The sequence below is a fragment of the Oratosquilla oratoria genome, chromosome 1 (genome assembly GCF_046742065.1).
Source record: "Oratosquilla oratoria isolate Oo_2021 chromosome 1, ASM4674206v1, whole genome shotgun sequence".
Lineage (NCBI taxonomy): Eukaryota > Metazoa > Arthropoda > Malacostraca > Stomatopoda > Squillidae > Oratosquilla > Oratosquilla oratoria.
In genome coordinates, this window is record NC_134777.1 from 133269995 (window position 1) to 133297427 (window position 27433).

The 27433-nt window shown below is 38.8% G+C and overlaps 1 protein-coding gene across 7 annotated transcripts in view; it reads right to left on the reverse strand.

Annotated features, from left to right (window-relative positions):
• Positions 1-13322: 13322 nt before the first annotated feature.
• The window catches only part of LOC143027135 (tetraspanin-36-like), a 29932-nt gene continuing 15821 nt past the window's right edge, over positions 13323-27433 (reverse strand). For 4 of the 7 annotated variants that reach the window (XM_076188211.1, XM_076188190.1, XM_076188178.1 and 1 more), the window contains 6 exons: positions 23302-23493; positions 22971-23153; positions 21530-21685; positions 19918-20013; positions 19543-19714; positions 13323-16623 (listed from right to left, as the gene is read on the reverse strand). In XM_076188211.1, coding sequence (XP_076044326.1) covers positions 19571-19714; positions 19918-20013; positions 21530-21685; positions 22971-23153; positions 23302-23493 — 771 coding nt within the window. In that variant the 3' untranslated portion in view covers positions 13323-16623; positions 19543-19570. Of the gene's footprint in view, positions 16624-17917; positions 18047-19542; positions 19715-19917; positions 20014-21529; positions 21686-22970; positions 23154-23301; positions 23494-27433 lie in introns of those variants that run through there. The other 3 variants (XR_012966573.1, XM_076188203.1, XM_076188230.1) reach the window with 3 other exon arrangements.

Consider the following 27433-nt stretch of genomic DNA (forward strand, 5'->3'; position numbering starts at 1 on the left):
CTAAGCGGTCAGTCGGTGACACAAAACCTGTGCAAGAAATTGCAATGGGAAAATTTAATGTGGTTTATAAGATGAAAATCCATGTACTAGGGACTATTCAGTGTGTGTTGTGAGATATCTACCTGTCGATCTATCTATTTATCTATCTTATTACCGACTACCAGCGACTTCCAAAGACTACCTGCAACTGGCTGGCGACCACCTGGTCGCCGGTGGTCGGAAACAGGTCGTAAGCTTGGTGTGACTGGGCCCTTATGTAGACGCTACATAATATTGTAGTTTCTCGTTACCTATGCGATCAAACGACAATAAAGTTTTATCTGTAGCAGCCATGCCCGACCTGTGAGTAATGGAAAGCTGAGAATAAAGGATATGTTTGACTGTAATCCCTATTATTCACTCGTACAACCATTTAAATTAATCCCTATTTGTAAAAAGTAGAATTATAGGCTATATCAATAAAGATAAAAGAATCAAGCCAACATAAATTTTATTTTTACATTCTTATCTATCTATTGTAAATAACCTTTATATTCACATTTGTTGACTGATTTCATTGCTTGACAAGTCTTCAAAGAGCGCTAATCGGTGTTGGTAGTGGCCGTGCGCAGACATCTCCGAGTAGCTCTGCTAGATATTGAAAGTACGTAATCATTTGCATTCACTCTGCCCACAATCTCTGATAACTAGAGAAGTAATTGTTACATATAAACTATTCAAATGTGTGAAGTGTGATTTATGTAGGAAGTGCGTGAAATTTAACTTTGCAAAAATAAATATCCGTTGGATGTGTCATCATACTGCGAGGCCGTTGTATAGCTATGCGAAATTGTGATGTATCTTAGCCATCCGTGAGCCTTCAGCTTGTAATTACAGTAATTACATCTATACAAGTGAATAGAATACGAATTGTGCAGGAAGTTTAAGAGTTAATTCTTAAACAATTTCTGTATATCATCACCAAAAACGAGCGAAATAATTGTTACGTGTTAGATGTACAAGTGTATGAAGTGTGATTTATGCATGAAGTGCGTGAAATTTAACCATAGGAAAAAAATGCCCGTTGGATGTGTCGTTGTACTTTGAAGACATTGTCTAGCAATATGAAATTCTGATATATCTAAGCCATCTGTAGGCTTCCAGCTTGCATTTACTGAAACTGGCTGTAGTTTGTTTATCAACTATACAAGTGTACGGAATGCGAAATGTTCAAGAATTAATTCTTGGACAATCATCTCTATGGGGAAGGTTTGCCGTACAACAGTTAACGGAACCGAAATCTGAACCAGAACAGCTAATGGGCTGTTTGAGAGGAGTTCCCATTATTTCCACAATTTTCCGGCATATCGGTGAAGTATTTGAGGCAGTGTTTTTCAGTGCGGGTGCACTGGTCATGTCTGTAGTGAGTAATCAAAAACATGTCTCGTAGAATTATGACTACAAGGTACGCGAAGAAATGGGGGTTGCTGCACACATGGGCAGACTGGGAGAATCAATACCTCGTTACTACAACAACAAGAAGGGGAGACCAACTGGAGCAGACCCCCCCCCCCAACACTACACCAACAACGTGAGATTAGGGTGCAAGACAGAATATATATATATATTCTGTCTTGCACCCTAATCTCACGTTGTTCTTTTAGTGTTGGGGGGGGGGGGTCTGCTCCAGTTGGTCTAATTTGCCTAATTTACCACCACAGTTGGTGGTGGTGGTGGTGGTGGTGGTGTTGGTGGTGGTTGCCTAATTTACCACCACAGGGAGAAAAACTGTAGAATACGAGTAACAGGATTACCAACACGAACAGACCATCACATCAACAAAGCAGAGCCTCCCGACACGATGTCAATTAAAGGATCTGCACCAAGGGTACAGGACACGAGCACCAGTCATGATGAGGATTACCAATATCCAGGTGGAGTCAGAGGGTGTTTCTATCAGCCAGATGAAAATGAAGAATTATGTGAATGGATAGGGTGTGAGGGATGCTCCAGGTGATTTCACAGTGAATGTGTAGAGATGTCAGGAAGTACGAGCATTCTTTGTCACAGAAGAAACCCTTTATTTTGTGCTCAGGAGATGTGCAATGCCTCTTCAAGGCAAAAGATTTTTCGAAAGACCTGGGAGGTGAGATAACTGAAATGGAATAACACATGGAATCCATGAATACCAGAGTGGATTTTCTTGAAGAGAAGACAGACTACAAAACTAATGAGTTCAGAGAGGCAATGTGGGATCAGGTAATACAGTTCAAAGCTGATGAAGGGGAGTAGGCATACATATGATCAAACATTATATTCGAGGGAATGGAAGAGGCAAAGATGTCATCAAGGTGTTAAAAAAACAGTAAAGATTAGACATCTGACCAGACTAAATCCACTACAGAATTGAAAGCAACAAGACACATAAAGTAGGAAACAGACTTAAAGTAGTGATTGGGAATGAGGACTTGAAATAGAAGATACTAGAAAACCACAAAGAAGTGGGTGAGGGGACATCAATCAAAAATGAAGTACAAATATTACCAGATCATACATGCAAAGAGAGGCAAGATGGTGTACATACATACATATACCAAGGCTTTTCCCCCCTTACAAGGGGGGTAACCAAAAAGGAAAAGGCATAAAATCATTCCCACCCATTCCATCCCTGAATACACTCCACACCCCTCCACCCTCCCTCTCATCTTAGCACCTCCTGGATGACGGGTCATCCCTGCACCTTGTCCACTGCCCTGGGTCAGAAGCAGTGTCGCAAGACACAGCACATCCACAGCAAGGCTGCTTCATTAAATCGGCGACCCCCCTCTCTGTCCCCCCATGCATAAAAGGAGAAGACGGGGAGAAATCCCTTCGGGCTGCGTCAAATTTTGCTCACACATACTACCTCACCCCCCCATCCCCCCGCCCATTCCATCTCATGCATCACATCATCCATATACAGACGCTCCTCAACTTACGTTTTAGTTACATTCCGAACGGCCGAACGTAAGTTGAAAATGAACGTAAGTTGTTACTGTACTATACATCCGTAAATTCTATTACCGTATCTTACAAAACACCCCTAAATCATTAATTATACACACAACATTGTAAAATAATAACATTAATTTCAAATAAATTAAATTCAAGCAACATAAATTGAGATGGTGGAGGAGGGGAGGAGGAGGAGGCAAGGCACTTTCAGTCTGTTGTTTGTGCAATGTAAACAATGGATGCAGTGTCATGCGTAAGTATCGTTTGAACTACGGAGAGCGCGCTAAACTAAAAAATTCACTAATTTTTTTTTTTTTAGTCAGTTCAAACGTAAAATCGAAAAAACGTAAAACGAATGAACGTAAGTAGAGGAGCGTCTGTACAACCATTCTCCATTCACCCCTGTCTTCTGTCCTCTCCCGTCCTTCCTCAACAGACATTCCCCTCTTCCCCAAAGCCCCCTTCACCCCATCCATCCACCTCATCCTAGGAAGTCCCCTCATGTTCACTCCCTCCACATCTGCCTTCCATACCTCTTTTACTAGTCTTTCTTCACTCATTCTTTCCATGTGTCCAAACCATCCTAATACTCTTTCATCAACCCTATCTCCCAACTCCCTTTCCACCCCTGTTCTCCTCGTCACCTCCTCATTTCTCACTCTATCTAGCCTAGTAACCCCCATCATACTTCTCAGACACCTCATCTCAAACACATTCAAACTCCTTCTCTCTTCCTCTCTTATGTTCCATGTTTCTGCCCCATACAGTGTTGTTGGCACAATCACTCCTTCATACAGTCTCCTCTTAGCATCCATTCCCAAATGTCTATTCCTCATTACACTCTTCAATCCACCAAGGCATTTACTCGCTTCTCTCAATCTACATTCTACCTCCACCTTCACTCCACCTTTTCGTGCCACATTTGCACCCAAGTATCTAAAACTATCCACTTCCTCCAGTCGCTCTCCCTTAATGCTCACTTCCAGTCTACTGCCACTTTCACCCCTTGTACATCTCATCACCTTACTTTTACCCACATTTATCTTTAGCTTTCTTCTATCACATACTCTCCCAAACTCTGTCACCAGCTTCCTCAGTCCCTCCTCCGATCCTGCCACAAGCGCAGTGTCGTCAGCAAACAACAGCTGGCTCACCTCCCACTTTTCTCCATTTTCTTTAACCATCTCCAATCCCTGACCCACTACCCTTTCATTTACCTCTCGCACTACCCCATCCATGTATAAGTTGAACAACCAGGGCGACATAACGCATCCTTGACGAAGTCCCACCTTTACCTCAAACCACTCACTCTCTCCATTTCTAATCCTGACACAAGCTCTACTACTCTTGTAAAAACTCTTGACAGCTCCTAGAAGCTTTCCTCCTATCCCATATATCTGCATAACCTCCCACAGTGACTTTCTGTCTACCCTATCGTAAGCCTTTTCCAGATCCATAAAAGCCCAAAAAACATCCTTCCCCTTTCCTATAGCTTTCTCACATATTTGTCTTACCACAAAGATCTGATCTACACAACCTCTACCCGTCCTAAATCCACACTGTTCCTCACCAATTACTCCCTCTGTTCCTCTCCTAATCCTCTCAATCAAGATCCTCCCATAAGCCTTCCCAACTACACTTAACAAGCTAATCCCTCTGAAACTACAACATTCACACTTGTCCCCTTTCCCCTTGTAAAGTGGAACTATACAGGCACTCCTCCAGTCCTCCGGCACTCTACCCTCTCTCCAGCAAACATTAAATAACCTCACCAGCCAGTCCACCATCACTGTACCTCCTTTTTTTAGACATTCTGCATGGCATCCATCCATCTTAACAACTGCCTTCACTTCATCCTTCCTTATTTCTCCATTTTCCTCACTCATCACGGTCATTTTCTTAGCATTTCCCACTGCAACTATCTTTCCCTCCCTATCCTCCTTCACATTTAGCAACTCCCTAAAATATTCTGCCCATCTTCCCCTTACTGCCTTCTCTTCCATTATCATCTCTCCATCTGCACCTTTTATCTTTTCTTCTCTACTTGATTTGCCTCCTCTTCCTCTCTTAATTTCTTTCCAAAACATCTTTTTATTAGTTTCAAAATTTTCTGTCATACTCTTTCCCCATTTCACATCTGCTCTCCTCTTTGCCTCCTTTCCCTTTTGCTTTACTTCTCTTTTCTTTTCTTTGTACCTCTCATATGACTCCCTCGTCCTATTTTGTAACCAATCTGTGAAAGCTCGCTTCTTCTCTTCTACAACCTTCTTTGTTTCCTCATCCCACCATTTACTACCCTTCCTTCTATTTCCTCCTGTCCTTCTTGTTGCACAGACCATCCTTGCACACTTTGTGACTCCCTCCTTGAACCATCCCCATTCCTCCTCCACACCTAGCTCTACTCTATCCTTCACTCCCTCCCACTCCTCCTTCAGCTTCTTCTTGTACTCCTTCTCCTTTTCCTTTTCATTTAAAGAGTTCACTCTGAGCACCTCCCTACCTTTTGTCCCTTTCCTCTTTCTCCATCTATCCTCCACTCTCAACTTACCTTCCACCAAAAAATGATCTGATATTCCCCCACTCTCTCCCCTTAGCACATGTACATCCTTAACTTGGTGTAAACTTGGCTAAAGAAGGCGATGAAAGAAATCAGATGCTCACTGGCACTGGGACCAGGGGAAAAAAGTGGACCATAGTCTTTGGAAAATTAAAGCTGATACCAGTAATAGTGTTGGAACACGGAAACATATAATCAACACAGCAAGGAAACAGACCCAGAAATGAAAACACTCTATAGGTGCCAACCATTTACAATAGTGGTTATGCTGCACCTTGAACACTGTGTTCAGGAATGGTCCCAAAATACCAGAGGAGATATAAAGGAGCTGGATCAAGTTCAGTGGAGAGCCACCAAACTAATCCTGGGGCTGGCAGGATACACATATGAACAGAGTCTAGCTCAACTAGTCTTGCTACCCATGAAGAATGAAGAATCAGAGGTGATATGATTGAAACCTTTAAAATCCTGAAGGGCTTTGACAAGGTTGTTGATAACAACTACCTATAGTTTCTAGAAAGTAACACTTTCAAACTAGAAGACACAGCCTGAAGCTGATGAAGCCATGCCACAGAACATCAAAGTGGGAACAAGTTCTTTAGTTCCAGGGTAGTAAACAAAGGGAACATGCTCATTGAACATGTAGTCATTAGTACAAATGTCAAACATGTTTAAGAAAAGATGCAACCAACTTCAGACAACATAAACTGAAAAGGGACACCCCTTATGAGCATTGACTCTCTTGCCTCTTTACTTTCACTAAGGTAAGTTGACTGTGAATTGAAAAATGTCCGTAAATCATTTAGCTAAGCTATATAATAGGAGTCAAAACATACTTTTAAATTTTTCCTGTTTATCCATTTTTTTGCTGTATCAATATCAATGTTAGTGATATTACCATACATACACCTTATTATATTTTGATATTACCACCTTATTATATTATGATATTACCACCTTCTTGGAGGTATTAATATATCAACAGTTCTCAGATTGTGGTACAGCCATCAATGTTGGAGAGTTATTCCAGGAATTTTCATTTCATAAAGAATCATTGCATACTTTGAAATGATGTGTTTATCTTGCACCACTACTGGCCTAAATGATCTTCAATAAGATTTTTTTTTCCCAAAAGAAAAAAATTCTCAGTAACTTGCTAGGTTATAACAAAATAAAACCTATTTAGGGGAGCTTTAAGACATAATCATGACCAAGTAGTTGAAAAAAGTGTAATATATTGATCTCGGTAGTATGGAAGAAGGTGAACACACTTGCAGAATTAGTTTGATTTAATCCACCAACTGTACAAGGCACTTTTACTGATTACAGTTATTAACATCCCAGGCTTGTTGCACTTGTAGCATGCTGCACTGTATACTAGATTATTTTGAGATCTTCAATAAGATACACACAAATCCATTTAGTAAAAATGTGGTGCATATTGTCATTCTAATATACGAGGACCACAATCCATATTGGTGCAGCTGTGTGTATGATGGGTTTTTCTTGTAGAAGCTACACAGTATTGGCATGGAAGGGTTGTTTCATAGTATTTTTTTTTAAACCAATATTTCAACATCCAACCATCACTTCAGTAAATTAAACACATCTTGCACCAGTAATGGTACAAGATAAACACATCATTTCCATGCACAACCCTTCTCCATTCACCCCTATCTTCTGTCCTCTCCCGTCCTTCCTCAACAGACATTCCTCTCTTTCATAATGCCCCTTTTACCCCATCCATCCATCTCATCCTAGGACGCCCCCTCATATTCACTCCTTCCACACCTCTTTTACTAATCTTTCTTCACTCATCCTTTGCATGTGTCCAAACTATCCCAATACTCTTTCATCAACCCTATCTCCCAACTCCCTTTCCATCCCTGTTCTCCTCATCTCATTTCTCACTTTATCTAGCCTAGTAACCCCTATCATACTTCTCAGACATTTCATCTCGAACACATTCAAACTCTTCTCTTCCTCTCTTATACTCCATGTTTTTTCCCCGTACAGTGCTGTCGGCACAATCACTCCTTCATATAACCTCCTCTTAGCATCCATTCCCAGATGTCTATTTCTCATTACACTTTTTAATCCACCAAGACATTTACTCGCTTCTCTCAATCTACATTCTACCTCTACCCCTACTCCTCCCTTTCCTGCCATATTTGCAACCAAGTATTTAAAACTATCCACCTCCAGTCTCTCTCCCTTAACACTCACTTCCAGCCTGCTGCCACTCTCTCCCCTTGTACATCTCATCACCTTACTTTTGCCCACATTTATCTTTAGCTTCCTTCTTTCACACACCTCAAACTCTGTTACTAACTTCCTTATTCCCTCCTCTGATCCTGCAACAAGTGCAGTTTCGTCAGCAAACAACAACCATCTTATTTCCCACTTTTCTCCATTTTCTTTCACCATCTCCAACCCCTGACCCACCACCCTTGCATTCACCTCTCGCACCACCCCATCCATGTATAGATTGAACAGCCAGGGTGACATAACACATCCCTGACAAAGTCCCACCTTTACCTCATACCATTCACTCTCTCCATTTCTAATCCTAACACAAGCTCTACTACTCTCGTAAAAACTCTTGACTGCTCTTAACAGCTTTCCTCCTACCCCATATATCTGCAATACCTCCCACAGTGCCTTCCTGTCTACCCGGTTTTAAGCCTTTTCCAAATCCATAAAAGCCCAAAAAATCCTTACCTTTTCCTATAGCTTTCTCACATATCTGTCTTACCACAAAAATCTGATCTATACAACCCCTACCTGTCCTAAAACCACACTGTTCCTCACCAATTACTCCCTCTGTTCCTCTCCTAATACTCTCAATCAAGACCCTCCCATAAGCCTTCCCAATTACACTCAACAAGCTGATCCCGCTGAAACTACTACTCACACTTGTCCCCCTTTCCCTTGTAAAGTTGAACTATACAGGCACTCCTTCAGTCCTCCGGCACTTTATCCTCTCTTAAACAAACATTAAATAACCTCACCAGCCAGTCCACCATAACTGTCTCCTTTTTCTCAGACATTCTACATGGCATCCATCCAACCCAGGTGCCTTACCTGCTCTCATCATCTTAATAGCTGCTTTCACTTCATCTTTCCCTATTTCTCCTCCATTTTCCTCACTCATCTCTGTCATTTTCTTAGTGCTTCTCACTGCAACTACTTTTCCCTCCCTATCCTCCTTCACATTTAGCAACTCCCTAAAATACTCTGCCCACCTTCCTCTCACTGCCTTCTCTTCCATTATCATATCTCCATCTGCACCTTTTACCTTATCCTCTCTACTTGATTTGCCTCCTCTTTTAATTTCTTTCCAAATTTTTTTTTTATTACTTTTAAAATTTTCTGTCATACTCTTACCCCATTTAATATCTGCTCTCCTCTTTGCCTCCTTTATCTTATGCTTGAATTCCCTCCTCTTTACTTTGTACCTCTCGTACAATTCCCTCATCCTAATTTGTAGCCAATCTATGAAAGCCTGCTTCTTCTCTTCTACACCCTTCTTTGCTTCCTCATCCCACCATTCACTACCCTTCCTTCTATTTCTTCCCACCCTCCTTGTTCCATATACCATCTTTGCACACCTTATGACTCCCTCCTTGAACCATCCCCATTCCTCCTCCACTCCCAGTTCTACTCTATTATTCACTCCCTCCCACTCCTCTCTCAGCTTCGTATACTCCTTCTTCTTTTCTCTCTTATTTAAGCAGTTCACTCTCGGTACCTCCCTACCTTCTGCCCTTTTCCTCTTTCTCCACCTATTCTCCACTTTCAACTTACCTTCCACCAGAAAATGATCTGATATTCCTCCACTCTCTCCCCTTAAAACATGTACAACCTTAACTCTTCCTACCATACTCCTGGTCACCACTATATAGTCCATTAACACAATATCTGCCACCCTTCCATCCACCACACTCTCCCATGTGTACTTATGCTTGAATTTTTTCCTAAACAATGTATTTGCTATCATCAACTCTCTTTTGAGACACATCTCCATCATCAACTCTCCACTACGATTTTTACCTGGTACGCCATACTTCCCAATCACTCCGTCTATTGGTTAATTTCCTACCCTAGCATTAAGGTCTCCCAATACAACTACATTGACATTTCTCCCTAATCCCTCTATGCACTCATTTAAATCTACCCAAAAAGCCTCCCTTTCTTCTGCACTATTCTCACTACCAGGCCCATACATACATATACCAAGGCTTTTTCCCCCTTACAAGGGAGGTAGCACACTTACAAAAACCCACATCTCCGCAGCTTCACCTTCATCCACATCAACCAAACCTCCTTCCACTCCACTCCACACTTTCCTATCTCTTCACTTACTAGTATAGCCACTCCTTCTCTCCCTTGTCCCCTTTTCACTCCTGAGAACCTCCCAACTACACTCCCAAACTCACACTCACCCCTCCCTTTCAATTTAGTTTCACTCAAAGCCAACACATCCATCTTTCTTCTTTCAAACATACTGCCTATCTCTTCCCTTTTACTCTCATCTGTACCACATCCACACACATAAGACCCAAACCTTAGGGTACTGGTTGGAAAACTCCTAGACCTTCTTATACCTTTATTATTTTATATTATTATTTTTTTTTCTTAGGAATGTCCCCTGTGGGGCTACAGGTAGCAGGATTCCTAGTCCTAACCCCCGTCCCATTTTTTGTCGCCTTTTATGACTCAAGTGGGAAGACTTGGTGGCAGCATTCTTTTCCCCCACCACAGGGTAGGCAAAAAAAGGAAATGAATATTCAGAGAAATGGTACAGGACAGTAACAAGGGGTTGGGGGACAGTCATAGTATAATAAAAGTGTCATCATTATGAACAGTGTTCCTCTATCACAGACAAAATGATGTGTGGCTCTGGTCCATAGGGGCACCCCATATAGACCCTAAAGTATCAACTGCATGCTACTTTTCCACAATAACATGCAGCCAATACCCCAGACGGGGTATTGGCCTAATTTTTGTCAGGGTAAAATATCTTCATAAACTCTAGAACCTCAGGCACTGTCTTCAATACTTCCAGCCTTAATTCTATTATTAAAGAACCCATCAGTGGCCATCTACCCTTCCTTGATATCCTTGTAACTAACTGCAATAATAATTTTGCTACCTCTGTGCATGTCAAACCAACAAACAGGAGTGTTGCATTGCTTTATAGAGTAGGTGAAATTAAATTTTCTTTTAATTACCCCTTACATTAGTGTATAATTCCTCAGGGTATTGTGCTCCTCCCATGTATAAGGCATAATGAAGATATAGTGAAGCTCTAATTACTCAATGGAAAATCCTTCCACATCATTCAGCTTGGTATGAAATGAAAGCTTAGAGTCTGGGGAACAAAAATTATTGAATACATTTTATCAAACTAATACCACTAATTTGTTTGTGTGGATAATTATAAAATGCTGCAAAATTCAAAATTCAGGTTTATAAAAAAAAAAAAAAAAAAAAAAATTCCTTTACGTTTTACTGTGGAAAATAAAGAGCATGTTTTCTTTCAAATGAAACAAAAATGACACAACTCCATAAACAACCAAAGATATTACAACAGAAAGAACAAAATCATAAACTTTACAGGATGGGGGGTTTAAATTTTCGCGACTATTTATTTGATGGTTGCGATGTATAGCAAATCTCCAATTTCCTCTTCTTTGCTAATGAGGTGCGAGGTGAGGGCGAGTGGTGTGGCATGGGATGGGTGGAGGTGTAAGGTGAGCGTGGCTAGTAGATGCTTGTGGAGTGCTGGGTGCAGCTGTGATGCTTTTCTCTTTCTTTTTCCTTCTTGTTTCTATTCAGGCACTCACGGGTCCTCTCTATATTCTGCCACTTCATTCTCTTGTTTCTTGTTAATTTTCTCATGATCACAGCAACAATACAGGATGAGGAATCAAAATTGTGGTGTACAGTGAGAACGCCAGGAGTGACATCATCTTACTTTGACCTTTTCAAGAGTACTGATGCCCTGTCCACTGTCTTTGTGGGGTATGCTGATGGGAGGAGTTGCCAAATATCTCCATAAACACAATTCTGTAGCAAAAAAAGAAATGGCCATAGAAATGTTGATGCTATTTCAATATACAGAATGTTTTTTATGCAATGGGGTTGCCAGAGGTTGCCAATATTTTATCTATTTTATGCTGTATAACTTTGTATGAGTGTTGCCACCATCATAGAGATTCTTTGAAATGTTTACATAAATTTTCCCATGTACCAGAATTTTTCGAATGGTCGCTGGTGATGCTCCTTTAACAGTAACACTGAATTCTCCCAGTCCTTTTTACATTCTACTATCAACACCAATATACATTGTAATATATCACATTGTTCCACGTGGAAAGACACACACATAGTAGAAAGACTAAGGCCCCTTTCACACTAGGCAACTCGTGACCGTTACTAGTTGCCAACCATTATTTTAAATTGAGCCTTTCACACTATGTCACTGCGGTTGCCCAGTTGTGCAACAGGCTATGGCTGTTGCCCGCTCCAGTAACAAGTGACCGTCACTGGAAGTTACCATCACCGACCATCTCTTTTTCTTAACCATCAAAGCCAACAGAAGCACCTCCTCCACTGATGCCATTCTTTCAACTAATGAGATGATGAGAAAGGATTCCACAACTCTCTGACAGTCACTGGTTGCTTGCAGTTGCCCGAGACTTTCACACTAGGCAACTAGTGACCGCCACTAGTGACAGTCACTGGTTGCCTAGTGTGAAAGGGGCCTCAGTCAGTCCTTAACAACAGGTACATCAATTGTGTAGTTAAGCAAGTGTACATTCAATGGTTGATATTCCAATAAGCCCAACCCCTATAAAAGATAAAATACACTACACTGAGGAAAGAATCATTCAAGATATCATCAGAAAGTGTCAAAACTACTGATCCAAACAATATCATTTCACTCACCACATATGACAAGAACAGTATGATGTTGTAACTAATACTATGAACAGCCCTTCCAGGTCCTGGAGCTGCAGCATCTACGTCGTGGGGCCACCCCCCAACCTCGAGAGTTGGGGGCCAAACGGTGGCAACCAGCCCTGGCCACCTGCCCAGGATGTAACACTTCACCCCATACCATACAACACATAATGGAAGACTGCATTATACACAATCATGCACACAAACAACACAACATACACTCTATAAAGGATTTGTGGGAAAACCTAGTTTCGGCTGTAGCATTCCTTGGGGAGACGGGACTGCTCGGACAGACAGTCTAGGGAACGACAACAACAACAGCCCTTCCAAGCCATATATCTGTAAGAATACCATGCTATTTACTGACACAACTGCATCAATGACTGTGGGTCACACTTGTATATTAGAATGATAAAGACAAAGATGTTGAGGCTGTCGACATATGACATGCTCATCAAAACTTAGAAAGAACAATGATATGAAGAACCCCCAGCCTACTCAAATTACTGGAAGCCATCTCCATTGCAGAATTTATAATACTTTTTGGTATAGACGTGCAGCGAGGTAAGGTTGGAATCTGTACAGTAGCTACCATTTTCCTCTGGCTGCTGTTAGGCATTTGTCATAAGCACATGACGCCTTTGGTGGTAACAGCATTAAACTTAGGTTAATTAATCCCTTTCATACAGAGATGTACTTGTTATTAGTGATACAATACAATCTTTTATTCTGGCTACAGCCAGACTTTTTTATTCAGCTGCACTTGTATCCTACAGTAGTGAAGTGGGTAAGAGATTTGGTGGGTTATGAAAAAAGAAAACTATTTCCCAACTTCATTCTTTATTACATATACCTTATAAACCATATATACATTTTATACAAGATAATGAAGATTCTGTGAAAAATGGGGCACTGCAAGAAAAAATAGAATACTATGGTCATCTAGTATACCTGCTAAAATTTTAATTTTTAGAAAAATATAAACTAGGCAGTAATTTCGGTCTTTTAGACTATATCTTTATTTATTTATTTTCAATCTGCTGATGGCTGATTACCCTTTTATTCTGAAGTCAAACTAACACAAAAAGGAGAAGTCACAAATCAGATTTGGTATCCTGACAAATGGCATAAGATTCAACAAACTTAAAATGGGCAGGATGATGTAAACTGATATGGTTAATTTCACTGATAACAAAAATCTTAACTGATTAAGTAACTATGCCACTGCCAAATTGTAAATTTGAATACTGTAATAAAAACTTGCAGTGTATTATGAGTACATTTAAACTGAAGTTAAATATGAAAAGAGATTCTGTGTGGATTAGAAGTCAAAACTAGATATGAGGTGAACCCAGACAAATGTATTTATCACATTCATATCACTGTAGGTTGTCTGTACATTTCAAAACAAGTGTCTTCAGTAGCCATCAATTTGTGCATTCTCCTGCAGATACCCTATGAATATAGGCCCTATGTCACAAGTATATTCTAAGAGCTGTTTCTACCACAGATCTAGGTTACATATATGTTGTACAGTACTCAAATATTTTAATTGGATCCCAGCAGAATCCAGATATTTATGGAATCTGATAGTTTCATCATGTCAAACAGATGTATGCAAGATAAATAGAATGTGTGTGATTCACCAGTCTTGCATCATGTGTTGGAATCATGATCAAGATCTATTACCCTCCTGGATGAGAGCTGATTGTTTTAGAAGAGATCTGAAAAAGAATAGTTTCCCACACAGTGGTAGATGCCAAGAACAAATTGGTTGAGGCAACAGTGTGTGCAAAAACTATACAAGAATTTAAGAACAAAACAGATGCTCTCTTCCCATATAATTCAAAAAGGTAAAACTAGGTAAATACATACACACACAAACACACACACACACGCGACTCAATGGCACAATGGTTAGAGTTCCTGGCTGCCACAACAACAGTCCAGGTTCAAATCCCACCCAGGGCTGAAATAATTTCAGTATTGCTGCACTGTGAGTTGTTACTCCAGCTCTTGTGGGCGGGGAGTTGGGGGTGTGTGTGCATGTAAGGTCACATCCATAGGTCGGTCATATAGGAGCTCTGAGCTCTCTTCCAGGAGGGAAATAGTTATTGATCACAAGTCCAACACACGATCCAAGACCATGTTGAATCACACACATACAAAATCCTTTCCCACCTAAGTTAAAGTGCTGGAAATGGCTTAAACTCAGATTGTTGATTTAGTGGTGTGTGGGTGTGTATTTACCTTGTTGTATAATATGGGAAGGGGAGCTATGCTCGTGGTGTTCCATCTCTGTATCTCGCCATATTTAATTTGCTCTTATATTCGTGTACTGTTTTTGCACACACTATTGTTTCATCTAGTATGTTCCATATATCCACCACTCTGTGGGGAAAGCTGTTCTTTTTCAGGTCTCTTCTATAAATGTCCTTTTTGAGCTTCTTTCCATGTCCTCTTGTGTTTCTCTTATCCCAATTTGGTACATCTTCTCTATCAAAGATTTCTATACCTCTCATAATACTGTAGGTGTGTGTATGTGTGATTCACCATGGTCTTTGGATCACGTGTGTATTTATTTACCTAGTATTTACCTAGTTGTATTTTGCAGGAAGGGGAGCTATGCTCGTGGTGTCCTGTTTTTGTATCTCGCAGTGTCTAGTTTGCTCTTAAACTCATGAATGGTTTTTGCACACACTATTTCATTGTCCATTTTCTTCCAAGTGTCCACCACTCTATGTGGAAAACTGTTTTTCTTCAGATCTCTTCTGTAGCTATGTTTTTTATTTTCTTTCCATGTCCTCTTGTGCTTCTCTTGTCCCAGTTTAACAAGTCCTCTCTATCGAGTATTTCTGGGCACTTCATGATTCTGTAGATGGTCAGTAGGTCATCTCTCTCTCTTCTTTGCACCATAGTCGGTAACTCCAGTTTAGCCAATCTCTCATATGACAAGTTTGCAAGTGCAGGTGCCATTTTTGTGGCTGCTCTCTGGATTCTTTCTATTTTCTTTATATTCTTTTTGGTACTGGGTGACCACAATGTTGCAGCATATTCTAGTCTAGGCCTTATCAGTGTGACCACTATTTTTTTTAATCATTTCTGTATCCCACCCACTGCCCTGGGTCATAAGCAATGTAGTAAGACACAGTACATCCACAGCAAGGCTACTTCATATAATTGGCATCCCCCCATCCCTGTTCCTTCGTGCAGAAAAAAAGAATATGGAGAGAAATCCCTTCAGGCTGCATTAAAATATCATTCACACATAAGCACCCCTACTTTCCTTGCATCACAGTATTATCTATAGTCTCTCCACTCACCCCTATCTCTATCTGTACATTCCAAAATGAGTGTCTTCAGTAGCCATCAATTTGTGTGTTCTCCTGCAGATACCCATTGAATATTGGCCCCTCATATTTTAAGAGCTGTTTCTGCCACAGATCTAGGTTACATGAATGTTGTACAGTACTCAAATATTTTAATTGGATTCCAGCAGAATCCAGATCTTAATGGAATCTGACAATTTCATCAGACAAATGTATGTAAGAGAGATATAGAATGTGTGTGATTCACCAGTCTTGCATCACGTGTTGGAATCATGATCAAGAGCTATTTCCTCCTGGATGAGAGCTCAGGGCTCGTATATGACCTGACCTATGGATGATGCTGTGACCTCACACACACACAAGACCCTTTTTCTCTATATGGAAAGTGACTATGTCAAAATACACTCACATTTTACTCAAATAAAACCCTTTCTTTGAAGAAGGGGTGCCCTGTCCACCACCACACTACTCAAGTAAAGTGCAATGTATATTCATTATAATCTACTTGCATGAAGTGTGTGAAAGCCAGGATGGGGCCTGCTCTAAGGCCATTACCAAGATAACAGGATGCAGGGCACATGAAGTAAATGTTATTAAATTCTAATTGATTTTTTTCTTGACCAAAGTTTGTATTGTTGTATATCCATATTAAGTTTACCATACAAGGGATGACTTAAATGTTCAATTACATTACCTATGATAATACTTATAACAGTATGCCTCATCATAGTATAATATTTACCATATCAAGTGCACCTTTTCTGGTCCAAGTACTTTATAGGCTGCAGTCCAGTTCTGAAATATGATGGGAAAAAAATCAAACACACACACAAACATGAACACAAAATGCTAGAGGTATTACATCCATAATTCAAAGTGATGATTCAAATGTGTATTAACAAATTGAAGATGTGGTTAGGTTAAGCCAGTACAAGAAAAATGGTGTGTTCATTAAAATAAAATTCAAGTTGCAGATAGAGAAATTTAACCTCTTCCATATGTTGATGCCTACATAGGCATTATAAGGGCTTATGGTCTCTTGTCAGCATCTTGATAATATTCATTTTGTAGTTATAGCTGAGTGACCACTGAATTCTGTGAACTGGCTTGATCATGTTTTCTGTGTTTATTACACTGGCCTGTGTTTCAAATTTTTTTTTTTTTTTTTTTTTACAAAAGTCAAGGGTTTTCCAACTGATTTAGGACCCATTTTGTATGCTGAATTAAAAAATACCGTTTATTTTCCTGGGTCAGGTCTAATTTCTAAGATATAGTCTATTTCTATTCCAGCATATTTTTCCAAAATATAGCAATTGTCCAAGTGTTTATGGGCTTTGTTTTTGCAAAACTGGGTCATGGGTAACCTTTAATAATTATTTTTATTTCTTTTTCCAGGTCTAGCTATGTATAAAAACAGATCAAAAGTGTAAAAACCATTCTAATAGGTTCTGTTACATCTGCGGACATGTGGTTTTTTCAGACCATCAAGCAAATGTCAAGGATTTTGTAAAGAAGGCATATAAAGTTTACTTTGGAATCAGACTAGGGGACTAGGATAAGCCATTCGCTCCCCATATCTGCTGCAAAACATGTGTAGAGAACTTATGGGATTGGAGGAACAAGAAAAGAAAGAGTATTTCATTTGGTGTCCCAATGGTGTGGAGGGAAGGAAAAGATCATGTTATCAACTGCTACTTTTGCATGACAAATCTAAAAGGCATCAATTGCAAGAACAAGCACTATGTTCATTATCCTGATGTTCTTTCTGCCATAAAGCCAGTCCCCCATGGCCCTGATCTTCCTGTTCCTGAGCCAAATGTCACCATGAAATCTAATACCGAGTCCGAATCTAGTGACATGACTGATACAGCTGAGTGTGATGCACTGAATCCTGCTGAACTCTCTGCCTGGTTGTCCCTTAAGTCAGTCATTGTAAACTTCCTTGGCAACCACAGAAGTTCCCAGTATCAGAAGGTGGTTGATGAGTAAGGGAGAATTTCTGCCAACTTGGTGTTAGTGAAAATGCACTTCCTCCAGTCTCATCATGACTATTTTCCAGAGAATTGAAGAGACTTCAGTGAAGAACAGGGTAAGTGCTTTCACAAAGATATCAGTGTTATGGAGGAATGCTACCAAGGCTGATGGGATGTCAACTTTCTGGCCAATTATTGCTGGTGCCTGAAGAGGGATGTGGAGTACCCAGCACAAATGGAAGTCCCTGAAGAGACCATTCATCCATGAGTAGCTTCCTTAGTTCATTATACCCTTCTTGCTCTCTATTCAAAATATTTTGTAAGCCTTCTGTGAATAAATTAGTCTAATATTTTCAATATTGTGTTTCATTCACCTACAAATAGATCGGAATTTAGGATATTTTTAATGTGCTAATATTTCATTAACTTATCTAGTTGAGTAAAATGAGCATAAAATTAGGTATTATATGTTAGACCTTGAAAAAAGCGCAGGCCAGTGTTATTACTTGGTGAAAAAGAACGAGTAATACAGTAGTGACTTGATATTTCATAATGCTTGTATTGTGATGAATCAATCATTGTACCTCAGGCATCTGATGTTGTGCACAAGAATTTGACTCGTATTGAAGAGGGTAAGAATATTTGGTTTAGAAAAGATGCTACTGAAAATGAAAGGGATAAAAAGAAAGTTTATAATAGAAGCAGTGGTTAAGAACATGAGCAGAACTGAACAAGAGAAATTAGTGAGTTGTTTGCGGTAAAGGTGGAACTTCACAAGGGATGTGTTATGTTGGGGTGGTGCAAGAGTTAAATGCAAGAATAATGGGTCGGGGATTGGAGATGGTTAAAGAAAATGGAGAAAAGTGGAAGATAAACCAGTTGTTGTTTGCTGATGAGATTGTACTTGTGGCAGGATCAGAGGGACTGAGCAAGTTAGTGACAGAGTTTGGGAAGGTGTGCAAAAGAAGGAAGTTCAAGGGTAAAAGTAAGGTGATGAGATGTACAAGGGGGGAAAGTGGCAGCAAACTGGAAGTGAGTATTAATGGAGAGAGAATGGAGGAAGAGGATGGTTTTAGATACTTGGGTGCAAATATGGCATGAAAGGGAGGAGTGGAGGTGGAGGTAGTATGTAGATTGAGAGAAGCAAGTAAATGCCTTGGTGGATTAAAAAGTGTAATGAGAAATAGACATTTGGAAATGGATCCTAAGAAGAGATTGTATGAAGGAGTGATTGTGCTGACAGCACTACACGGTACAGAAACATGGAACATAAGAGAAGAAGAGAGGAGTTTGAATGTGTTTGAGATAAAGTGCCTGAGAAGTATGATAGGGATTACTAGGCTCGATAGAGTGAGAAATGAGGAAGTGAGGAGGAGAACAGGGTTGGAAAGGGAGTTGGGAGATAGGGCTGATGAAAGAGTACTGGGAAGATTTGGACACATGGAAAGAATGAATGAAGAAAAATTAGTAAAAAAGGTGTGGAAGGCAGAGGTAGAAGGAGTGAACATGAAGGGGTGACCAAGGATGAGATGGATGGATAGGGTGAAAGGGGCATTGGGAAAGAGGGTAATGTATGTTGAGGAAGAATGGGAGAAGACAGAAGATAGGGGTGAATGGAGAATTGACTTTATATTTTATAACACGAGTATTGTGATGTATCAACCAGCATACCTCAGGCATCTGATGATGTGCATGAGAATTTGACTAATATTGAAGGTAAAATTGTTAGATGTATACAAACCTATGTCACTGAGATCCAGCTTGCTGCTTTACGCTTCACCAAGCTTGTCATTAAGCAGGCAGTATTTGCCATCTTCAGAGTTAAGTTTGACAGCTGACACAGAGAATATATAAAGATTCCTAGCCATATGTCCTTCTTGCATGAACATGGAAGCTGCTACAAGCAACACAAGCTGTATAATGAAAACGAAATGAACAACCATTTCATAATAGAAGTATAGTAATGTTAAACAATTTTAACAACTTTTCAACTTCATATTTCATTTCTTAAACCCTACTTGCATAACTTATTGAAACTACCACCATACAACAAATCCATATTTTGCAAATATGAAGTTGGTTGAACATATGGGCCTTGTTCCAAGTTCAAACTTACCAAAGCAATGTGCATAGTGCATACAGGCACCCATACTCCTTTGCCCAGTGTATAGTAGTCCTTACTAATGGCACCACTTATGACAGGGAGGCAACCCTGAAATAAACATTGGAAAACCATCTAAATATTTCATCACTTATAACACCCATCTGTTCATCCACTGTACCTTCTATCAACTAAATAACAATTGTTGCCTTGAGCTTCACTGATTGACAGCACATTGATGGATAACAAGGCACTACTGAGAGAAGATAAACTTATGGTAGCAAGTAAAGGAATAATTAACCATTTTGGTACGATGATGCCTAGAATGGGTACACAAGGATGGTGGCATCAATGTTTTCTTGATTATATTTTTTTGTGTTTGTATACGAGTTACCACCGGATTCTGTGAACTGGTTTGATAATGTTTTCTGTGTTAATTATTACTCAGAGTAAAAGAGAAAGAGTAATACAGCAGTGACTTTATATTTTATAATGCAAGTAGTGTGAGGAATAGTACATATAACAGCTGATGCTGCACACAAGAACTTGACTTGTACCAAAGTGGTTAATCCTTATTTAGTGGAACCTCTATATACAAGTGTCTCTTTCTTAAAGCAATCCAGTATTCAAACACTTTCCCTCAAGACACATATACCTGCATAATTTTTTCAGTAACATGACAAAACTGCTGGCTGATGAGAGCAAAACAGTGTTATATTGTCTGTAGTTACAAATAGATATCTGGAATGAATGCAAATATAAGACTATGAAAAGGTGATTATGCCTACAACACTGTTTGGGCAGAGACTCAGAATTTACGAGAGGCAGAAAGGAGAAATTCAAATGTGTTTGAGATGATGAATTCAACATGTATGGTGTGGGTTACAAGAATAGTGAGAAATAAGGAGGTGACAGAGAGCGGGGAGTGGAAAGGGAGCTGGTAGATAGGGCTGATCAAAGAATACTGGGATGGTTTAGGAATATGGATAGAATGAGTGAAGGAAGACTGGCAAAATTAGCATGTAAGATAGAAGTGAAGTTGAGGGATGAATGGATGGATGAGGTGAAAGGGGAGTATCTGTTGAGCAAGGAAGGGTGAAGGTAAGAGACAGGTGTGAATGGAGAGTGGTTGTCATCATCATCAACTGGGGTGTATGTGCCAGAGAGTACACTGGTCGTGAATGGATAAGTGGATGTGGCTCAAAGGGATTTCTTCTCTGCACTGCATTACATTATTAAGTGGGTGAGGGGGAGGGTTACCATATAATGAAAGGGTGGGGGTAAACCAGCTTAGGCTGTCAGACTTTGCTGTGTCCTGTTACACTGCTTCTGACCCAGGCAGTGGGGTTGGGGGAGTTGGGGACAGGGATCTTCACCTGCAAGGAACTAAAACAAATGATTGTGGGATAGGTGAAGGGTGTGTGTAGGGCTTGGCTGGCCACCTCCCTTATAAGGGGGGAAAGGGCCTTTTGGTATGTGCATATATGTATGTAATGTTGATTTTAGCTCATGAGTGGTAAACATCCTATGCTTAAGCTCCAGGATAAATAAAGTTGGGGAAAAGATGCCTACAAGATGTGAGAATAACAACTGAGCTGAAAAAAAATACCTGATTTCAATTGATTACCTCTGTGATGATATCATCAGATGGATCTACCTTACTGGCAACATCTTTTCCACAGTCATCCATGACCAGAAGGCAACAGGAATCTGGTACATCAGTACCATTTCCAAAAGAGGTTGTGAACCAATCCTTGTAGTCAGCGACCCCACAGCAATTCATCTACAGATAGAAATAAAAGTTACCAATGTACCTGTCTTGTTCATGTAACTTGTAAAATAAATTACAACTTCTGATATTTACATAAACTTTACAAATTATTTTGTGTGGATGAAGAGGAAGGCTGGCACTGAAGCTGTGGAAGTAAACAAATTCCAGCTTTTGGAGGGAAAGAGAGAGGAAGTGGGAAAGGAGAGAGAGAGAGAGAGAGAGAGAGAGAGAGAGAGAGAGAGAGAGAGAGAGAGAGAGAGGAAGAGGGGAGGAAAGGGAATGGGAAAAAGAGGTAGAGGGAAAGATATATAATATATACTCTATACCAGAATTTCTCAACCTTTTACCCTTGTGTAACCTTTAAAATAAATTGCATGTCAAGGAATCCCTGTATAAAAAAAAAAAAAAAAAAAAAAATATATATATATATATATAATATATATATACACCACATCTTTCTCATTTTATTTTCATCGTAATAATAGGTTAGATAGGATGATGTCTATATTACATTATTACAATAACCTTTTGTGGAACCTTGGTTGAGAAATGTTACTCTATACTGAGAAAGGGATTAGAGGGCAAGAGAAAGAAAAAGATCGAGAGAGAAATAAGAAAAGGTATAGAAGAAAGAACAGAGAGAGAAATGGAAAGAGGAAAAGGCAAAGAAAAATATATGTACGTGTATCTAGCTAATTGTAGTACACGGGAAAAGGAGCAATGCTCATTGGGTCCAGTCTCCTATTTTCTAATTATTTATCCTTCCTAGCCTCAAATTCATGTGTGGTTTCAACTTAATCTATATCCTTGATTTCCAATTCTTGTATTTAGATTTGAACTCGTGCATTGTTTGAGGTTGGCTATATCACTTCCTAAGTTATTCCAAGTGTTTATGTATCTATATGGAAAACTATTTCTTCACATCCTTTGAACACATGGTCATCCTTAATTTGTTCCCATGACCTCTCAAAGCTCACCCATCCTTAATCAGGAGATCTCTTCTGTCAATACAATCTATCATCTTTAGTGACCTGAATACTGTAACCCTATCACCTTTCTCTTTGATCATTCAAAGCTGGCATACCCAGTGCTAGTCTTTCCTTAGTGTGTGTATAAGGGGTAAATGGGCTTGGGTACATATCCTAATCTATATGCTTCTAAAATGAACTAATGAACTATGATGTGTCCGCTTTATGTTGAGACCAATTCACCATAATTAAAAATAGTCATACTATAAATTTTGCTTTTGCAGTACGAAATAAAGCTGTTTCAAACAAATGAATTATCATCAACTTACCTCTTCTTGAATCTCATCCCAAAGCTGTGTGTCTGAAATATTTGAACCATAACCCACAGTTGTAGCATTCATGGCACGTCCCATATAGAGCTGCAGTGCTTCATATAACATCAGATGCCGGTGATGAACCAATGTTGTGATACTTAGCTCCAAGGACACAAGGAGCAACAGCAATGACAAACACTGGGTTGCAGGAGTTTATGAAAATATTTTCCCAATTACATTTTGTTACAAGACAGCAAAAGCTTAACATGAAAGCTAAAAACAAAAGCACAATGCATTGTATAACACTGCAGACAGGTACACTTAAAAATGCTACAAACATACGTACAATCTTGAAAGCACGAAAGTTTGGTGCAAGAGTTGCAATAGCTCCTGCAGTGCTGATTGCTGTTACTGCTACTCCTCCTGTCAGAATTGCAGCTACCAGTATCCATAGCCAGCCTGGTAACCATGGTGACAAATATGCAACATATCCTACAAGAAGACTTCCACCTGTATAACCAATTGCGATCCCAGTACCCTGCAAAGAAATATATACATATTATAATAATAATAATAAAAGAATAAATGAATAAAAATTAACCACTTTGGTACAATGACATTTACATAGGCATCATGAGGTGCAAGTGGGTACACAAAGATGGCAGTGTCAGCGTTTTGATTATTTATTTTTTGTAGCTGTACATGAGTTACCCCCAGATTCTGTGAACTGGTTTGATCACATTTTCTGTGTTTATTATTAAAGAGAATGAGTAATATAGCAGTAACTTTATATTCTATAATGCAAGTAGTGTGATGAATCATACATATGGCAGCCAATGCTACGTGTGAGAATTTGACTCGTACTGAAATGGTTAAATAAAATTAGCAAACAAATAAAAAAACAAAATATAATTCAAAGATCAACCCATAAATGCCTCGTGTCTCACTGGTGAGACAACTGGATAGGCGTGTATTTACCTAGTTGTATTATATAGGAAGGGAGCATGCTTGTCGTGACCTGTCTTTGTATCTCTCAATATCCAGTTTTTTCTTAAATTCTTGTATTGTTTTTGCACATACCGTACAATTTTTTTTGTCCAATTTGTTCCAGACAAAACTATTCTTTTTCAGATCTCTTCTATAACTATCCTTTTTGAGTTTCTTTTCATGTCCTCGTTTTTCTTCTGTCCCACTTTAATAAATCTTCTCAACAAAGGATTTCCACATCTTTCATGATTCCGTAAATGGCCAGTAGATCTCCTCTTTCTCTTCTTTGTTCCAGGATTGTTAGTTTCAGTTTAGACAATCTTTGTTCATATGTCAATTTTGAAAGTGTTGGTGCCATGTTTGTTGTTGTTCTTTGGATTCTTTCTCCTTTTTTTATATTCTCTATTGTGATAGGTGTCCATAGTGTCGCAGTGTACTCCAATCTTGGTCTTATCAGTGTGACTAATATTTTCTTTACCTTTTCCTCATCCATGTAGTTAAAGACCACCTTTATTGTCCTTAGTAAATTGAAGGTTTCTCTAGCTATTTAGTTGATATGCTTGTCTGGTGACATGTCTTTGCTAATAATTACTCCTAGGTCCTTTTCTGAGCTAACTTTTTTTTTTGTTTTTTTTACTTTTTTTGTACCAATCTTATATTGCCCTGATATTCTATTCTTAATTTTTCCAAACTCCATTATACTGCATTTCTTGATGTTGAAGTTCACTTCCCACTTTTGGCTCCATTTCTAGACTTTGTCCAGATTTCTCTGAAGTGAATCACAGTTTTTCTCTGTACTTATTTTCTTTAGTAGTTTTGTGTCATCTTCAAAGAAGTTCATATAACATTCAACACCTTCATCCATGTTATTCATATGGCAAACATTATTGGAGCTAGTACAGAACCTTGTGGAACTCCACATATCATTTCTTCCCAGGTTGATTTTTTGTCTAACTACCACCCTAATTTTTCTCCCATTCAAGAAATCATCAATCCATTTCATTAATTTTGCTTGTACACCTCGTTGTTTCAAGTTCTCTTATTAGTTTTTTGTGTGGTACCTTATCAAATGCCTTTTGTAAATCTAGAAAAGCACAATCTGTCCATCCATCCCTTTCTTGTATTATGTCTATTAGCCTTGAATAAAAACAAATCAAGTTGGTGGCACAAGATCTTCCTTGTCTATAGCCAAATTGTTTTGGATTCATCTACTTATGATAACTTTTTCACATATTCAAGCTATTGTGCTTGTAAAGGAGACCGGTCTATAGTTTCTTCGGTCTTCCTTATCTCTCCCTTTATATATTGGTACGATATTTGCATTTTTTCAATCTTATGGTACCTTTCCTTCCTTGAGTGAGCAATCTATTATTTTATATATCTTGTCCTCTAGCTCAACTATACAGTCTTTAAGTATCCAATTTGGAATTTCGTCCAGACTGTGTGATTTTCTGACATCAAGGTTTATTAATTCGTCCCTTGTTTTTTTTTTGTGTTACATTTATTTCTTTTACTGGGGGAATCTTTCTACCTTTTCTTCTTCCCAATTTTGTGCATTTTCTATTGTGAATACAAACTTAAAATGTTTGTTCATAACCTCCATCACTTCTACATCTTCTGTATATTCCTCATTTCCTTGATGCAGTTTTATTATTTCATGTTTATTTTTCAATTTACCATCCACATACCTGTAGAATAATCTAGGTTGATCCTTACATTTATCTATCATGTCTTTTTCATAGTTTTGTTTTTCTTCCCTGTGTATTTTCACATTCATTTCTGTTTGATATATGTTTTGCCACTTACCTGTTTTTTTTTTTCCTTTTCCATATTTTCCAAGCTTTGTCTCTTCTATCTTTTGCCTCCCTACATTTTTTGTTATACCAGCACTTAATGTACACCCTTTCCTGCTTCTGCTTTGGTATGTATTTATCTATTCCTTCTTTATAAATTTCTTTAAATATATTCCATTTTTCTTCCATCTTTGTTTCTTCATTAAAGAAGTTTTCCCAATTCACTTTTTGAAAGAATTTTCTGAGTTTCTCAAAATCCATTTTGTTGTACATTAGTCTTCCTTTTCTGTGTTTCTCATTTCTTCCCAAATCAATTTCCTCTTTTAGTTCAAACTCAATTAATATGTGGTCACTCTTCCCAACTGGTGTCTTGTATACCATTTTATCCACAATTTCTGGCTCTGTTATACAGTATTAAGTCTAGTCTTGACGGTTCTTCATTGTTTCTATATCTGGTATTTTCCTTAACCCACCGAGTTGTATATTCAATGGTCATATCCAGTAGTATATTTCCCCAAAGGTCCTCTCCACCTTTCATTGTCATCTCTTCCCATCATATTTCTTTGGAGTTAAAGTCACCCATGATTACTGTTTCCTCCTCCTTTTAGTAATTCATTTAAAGCATGCTTTGTGTCTTCTAGCATTTTGGAGTGGTCACTCTCAGTCCAAGGGCACATATATTATTGCAAATTTTCTTTTCATACTGCTGTTTTCAACTTTTATATCATAATTGATTCCACATTATCTCCTGCTATCTTTGCCACATTTAATACTTTTTTTGTCAAAATTATTACTCCTCCATCCTGTTTCTCCTTTTTATTTTTTATCCAATAATTATATAGACCTTGTCCTACAGTATTAGATGGTAGTGGGCCTTTTCATTTTGTCTCTACAACTCCCATTATATCCGGTTTCTCTTCTAGCTAGTTTAATTTAATGCTGAAATCATGCCATCTATATTAGTGTACTTTATTTTTAATATTTTCCTTTCACTTTTTCATACTCGATCATTTTCTCAGCCTCAGGTCCAGTACTCTAAAAAAAAACTTGTTCTTTTCAGTCTGTTCTTTTCTTATATTTTTATTTGCTTCAATTCAAAGTGTCTTTCCTTCTCTTTTTCCTCCTCACTCATTTCTTTCTTTATCCATACATTTTTTTGTAATTTTTGCTTTTTGCCAACTTTGCTGTTTTATATATTACTTCTTCCATTATCATTTGAGATCTTAGTTTATTTTTTAATTGTCCATTTTTTCTTTTGAGTACAGTCCCATTCTTTGTGCTGTACTTCTATTTCTTTGTCTATTTCTTGCCCCTCCTCTTGTATCTCTTTTAGAATTTCTTTTGCAATTTCTTTCTCGTTTTCTCTTAGGTATCTAGCTACATTGTTTTTCTTTAATACCATAAACTACTATGCAATTTTTTTTTCTATCCAATGTGTCTCTGACAAAATTCTTTTTCTCCTAATTACTTTAATAACAGTTTCTTCAGCATTCTCTTCCACTTGCTGCTGTACTATTTTTTTAAAATATTTTTTTATTTTCTTGTTCCACTTTCCATAATTTTTTATTTTATCTATTGGAGATCTACATCTTTTATTGTTTCTCCCATTTACTTGGTCACCTGCTTCTGACCCAGGGCAGTGGACAGGGTGCAGGGATGACCCGTCATCTAGGAGGTGCTAAGATGGGAGGGAGGGTG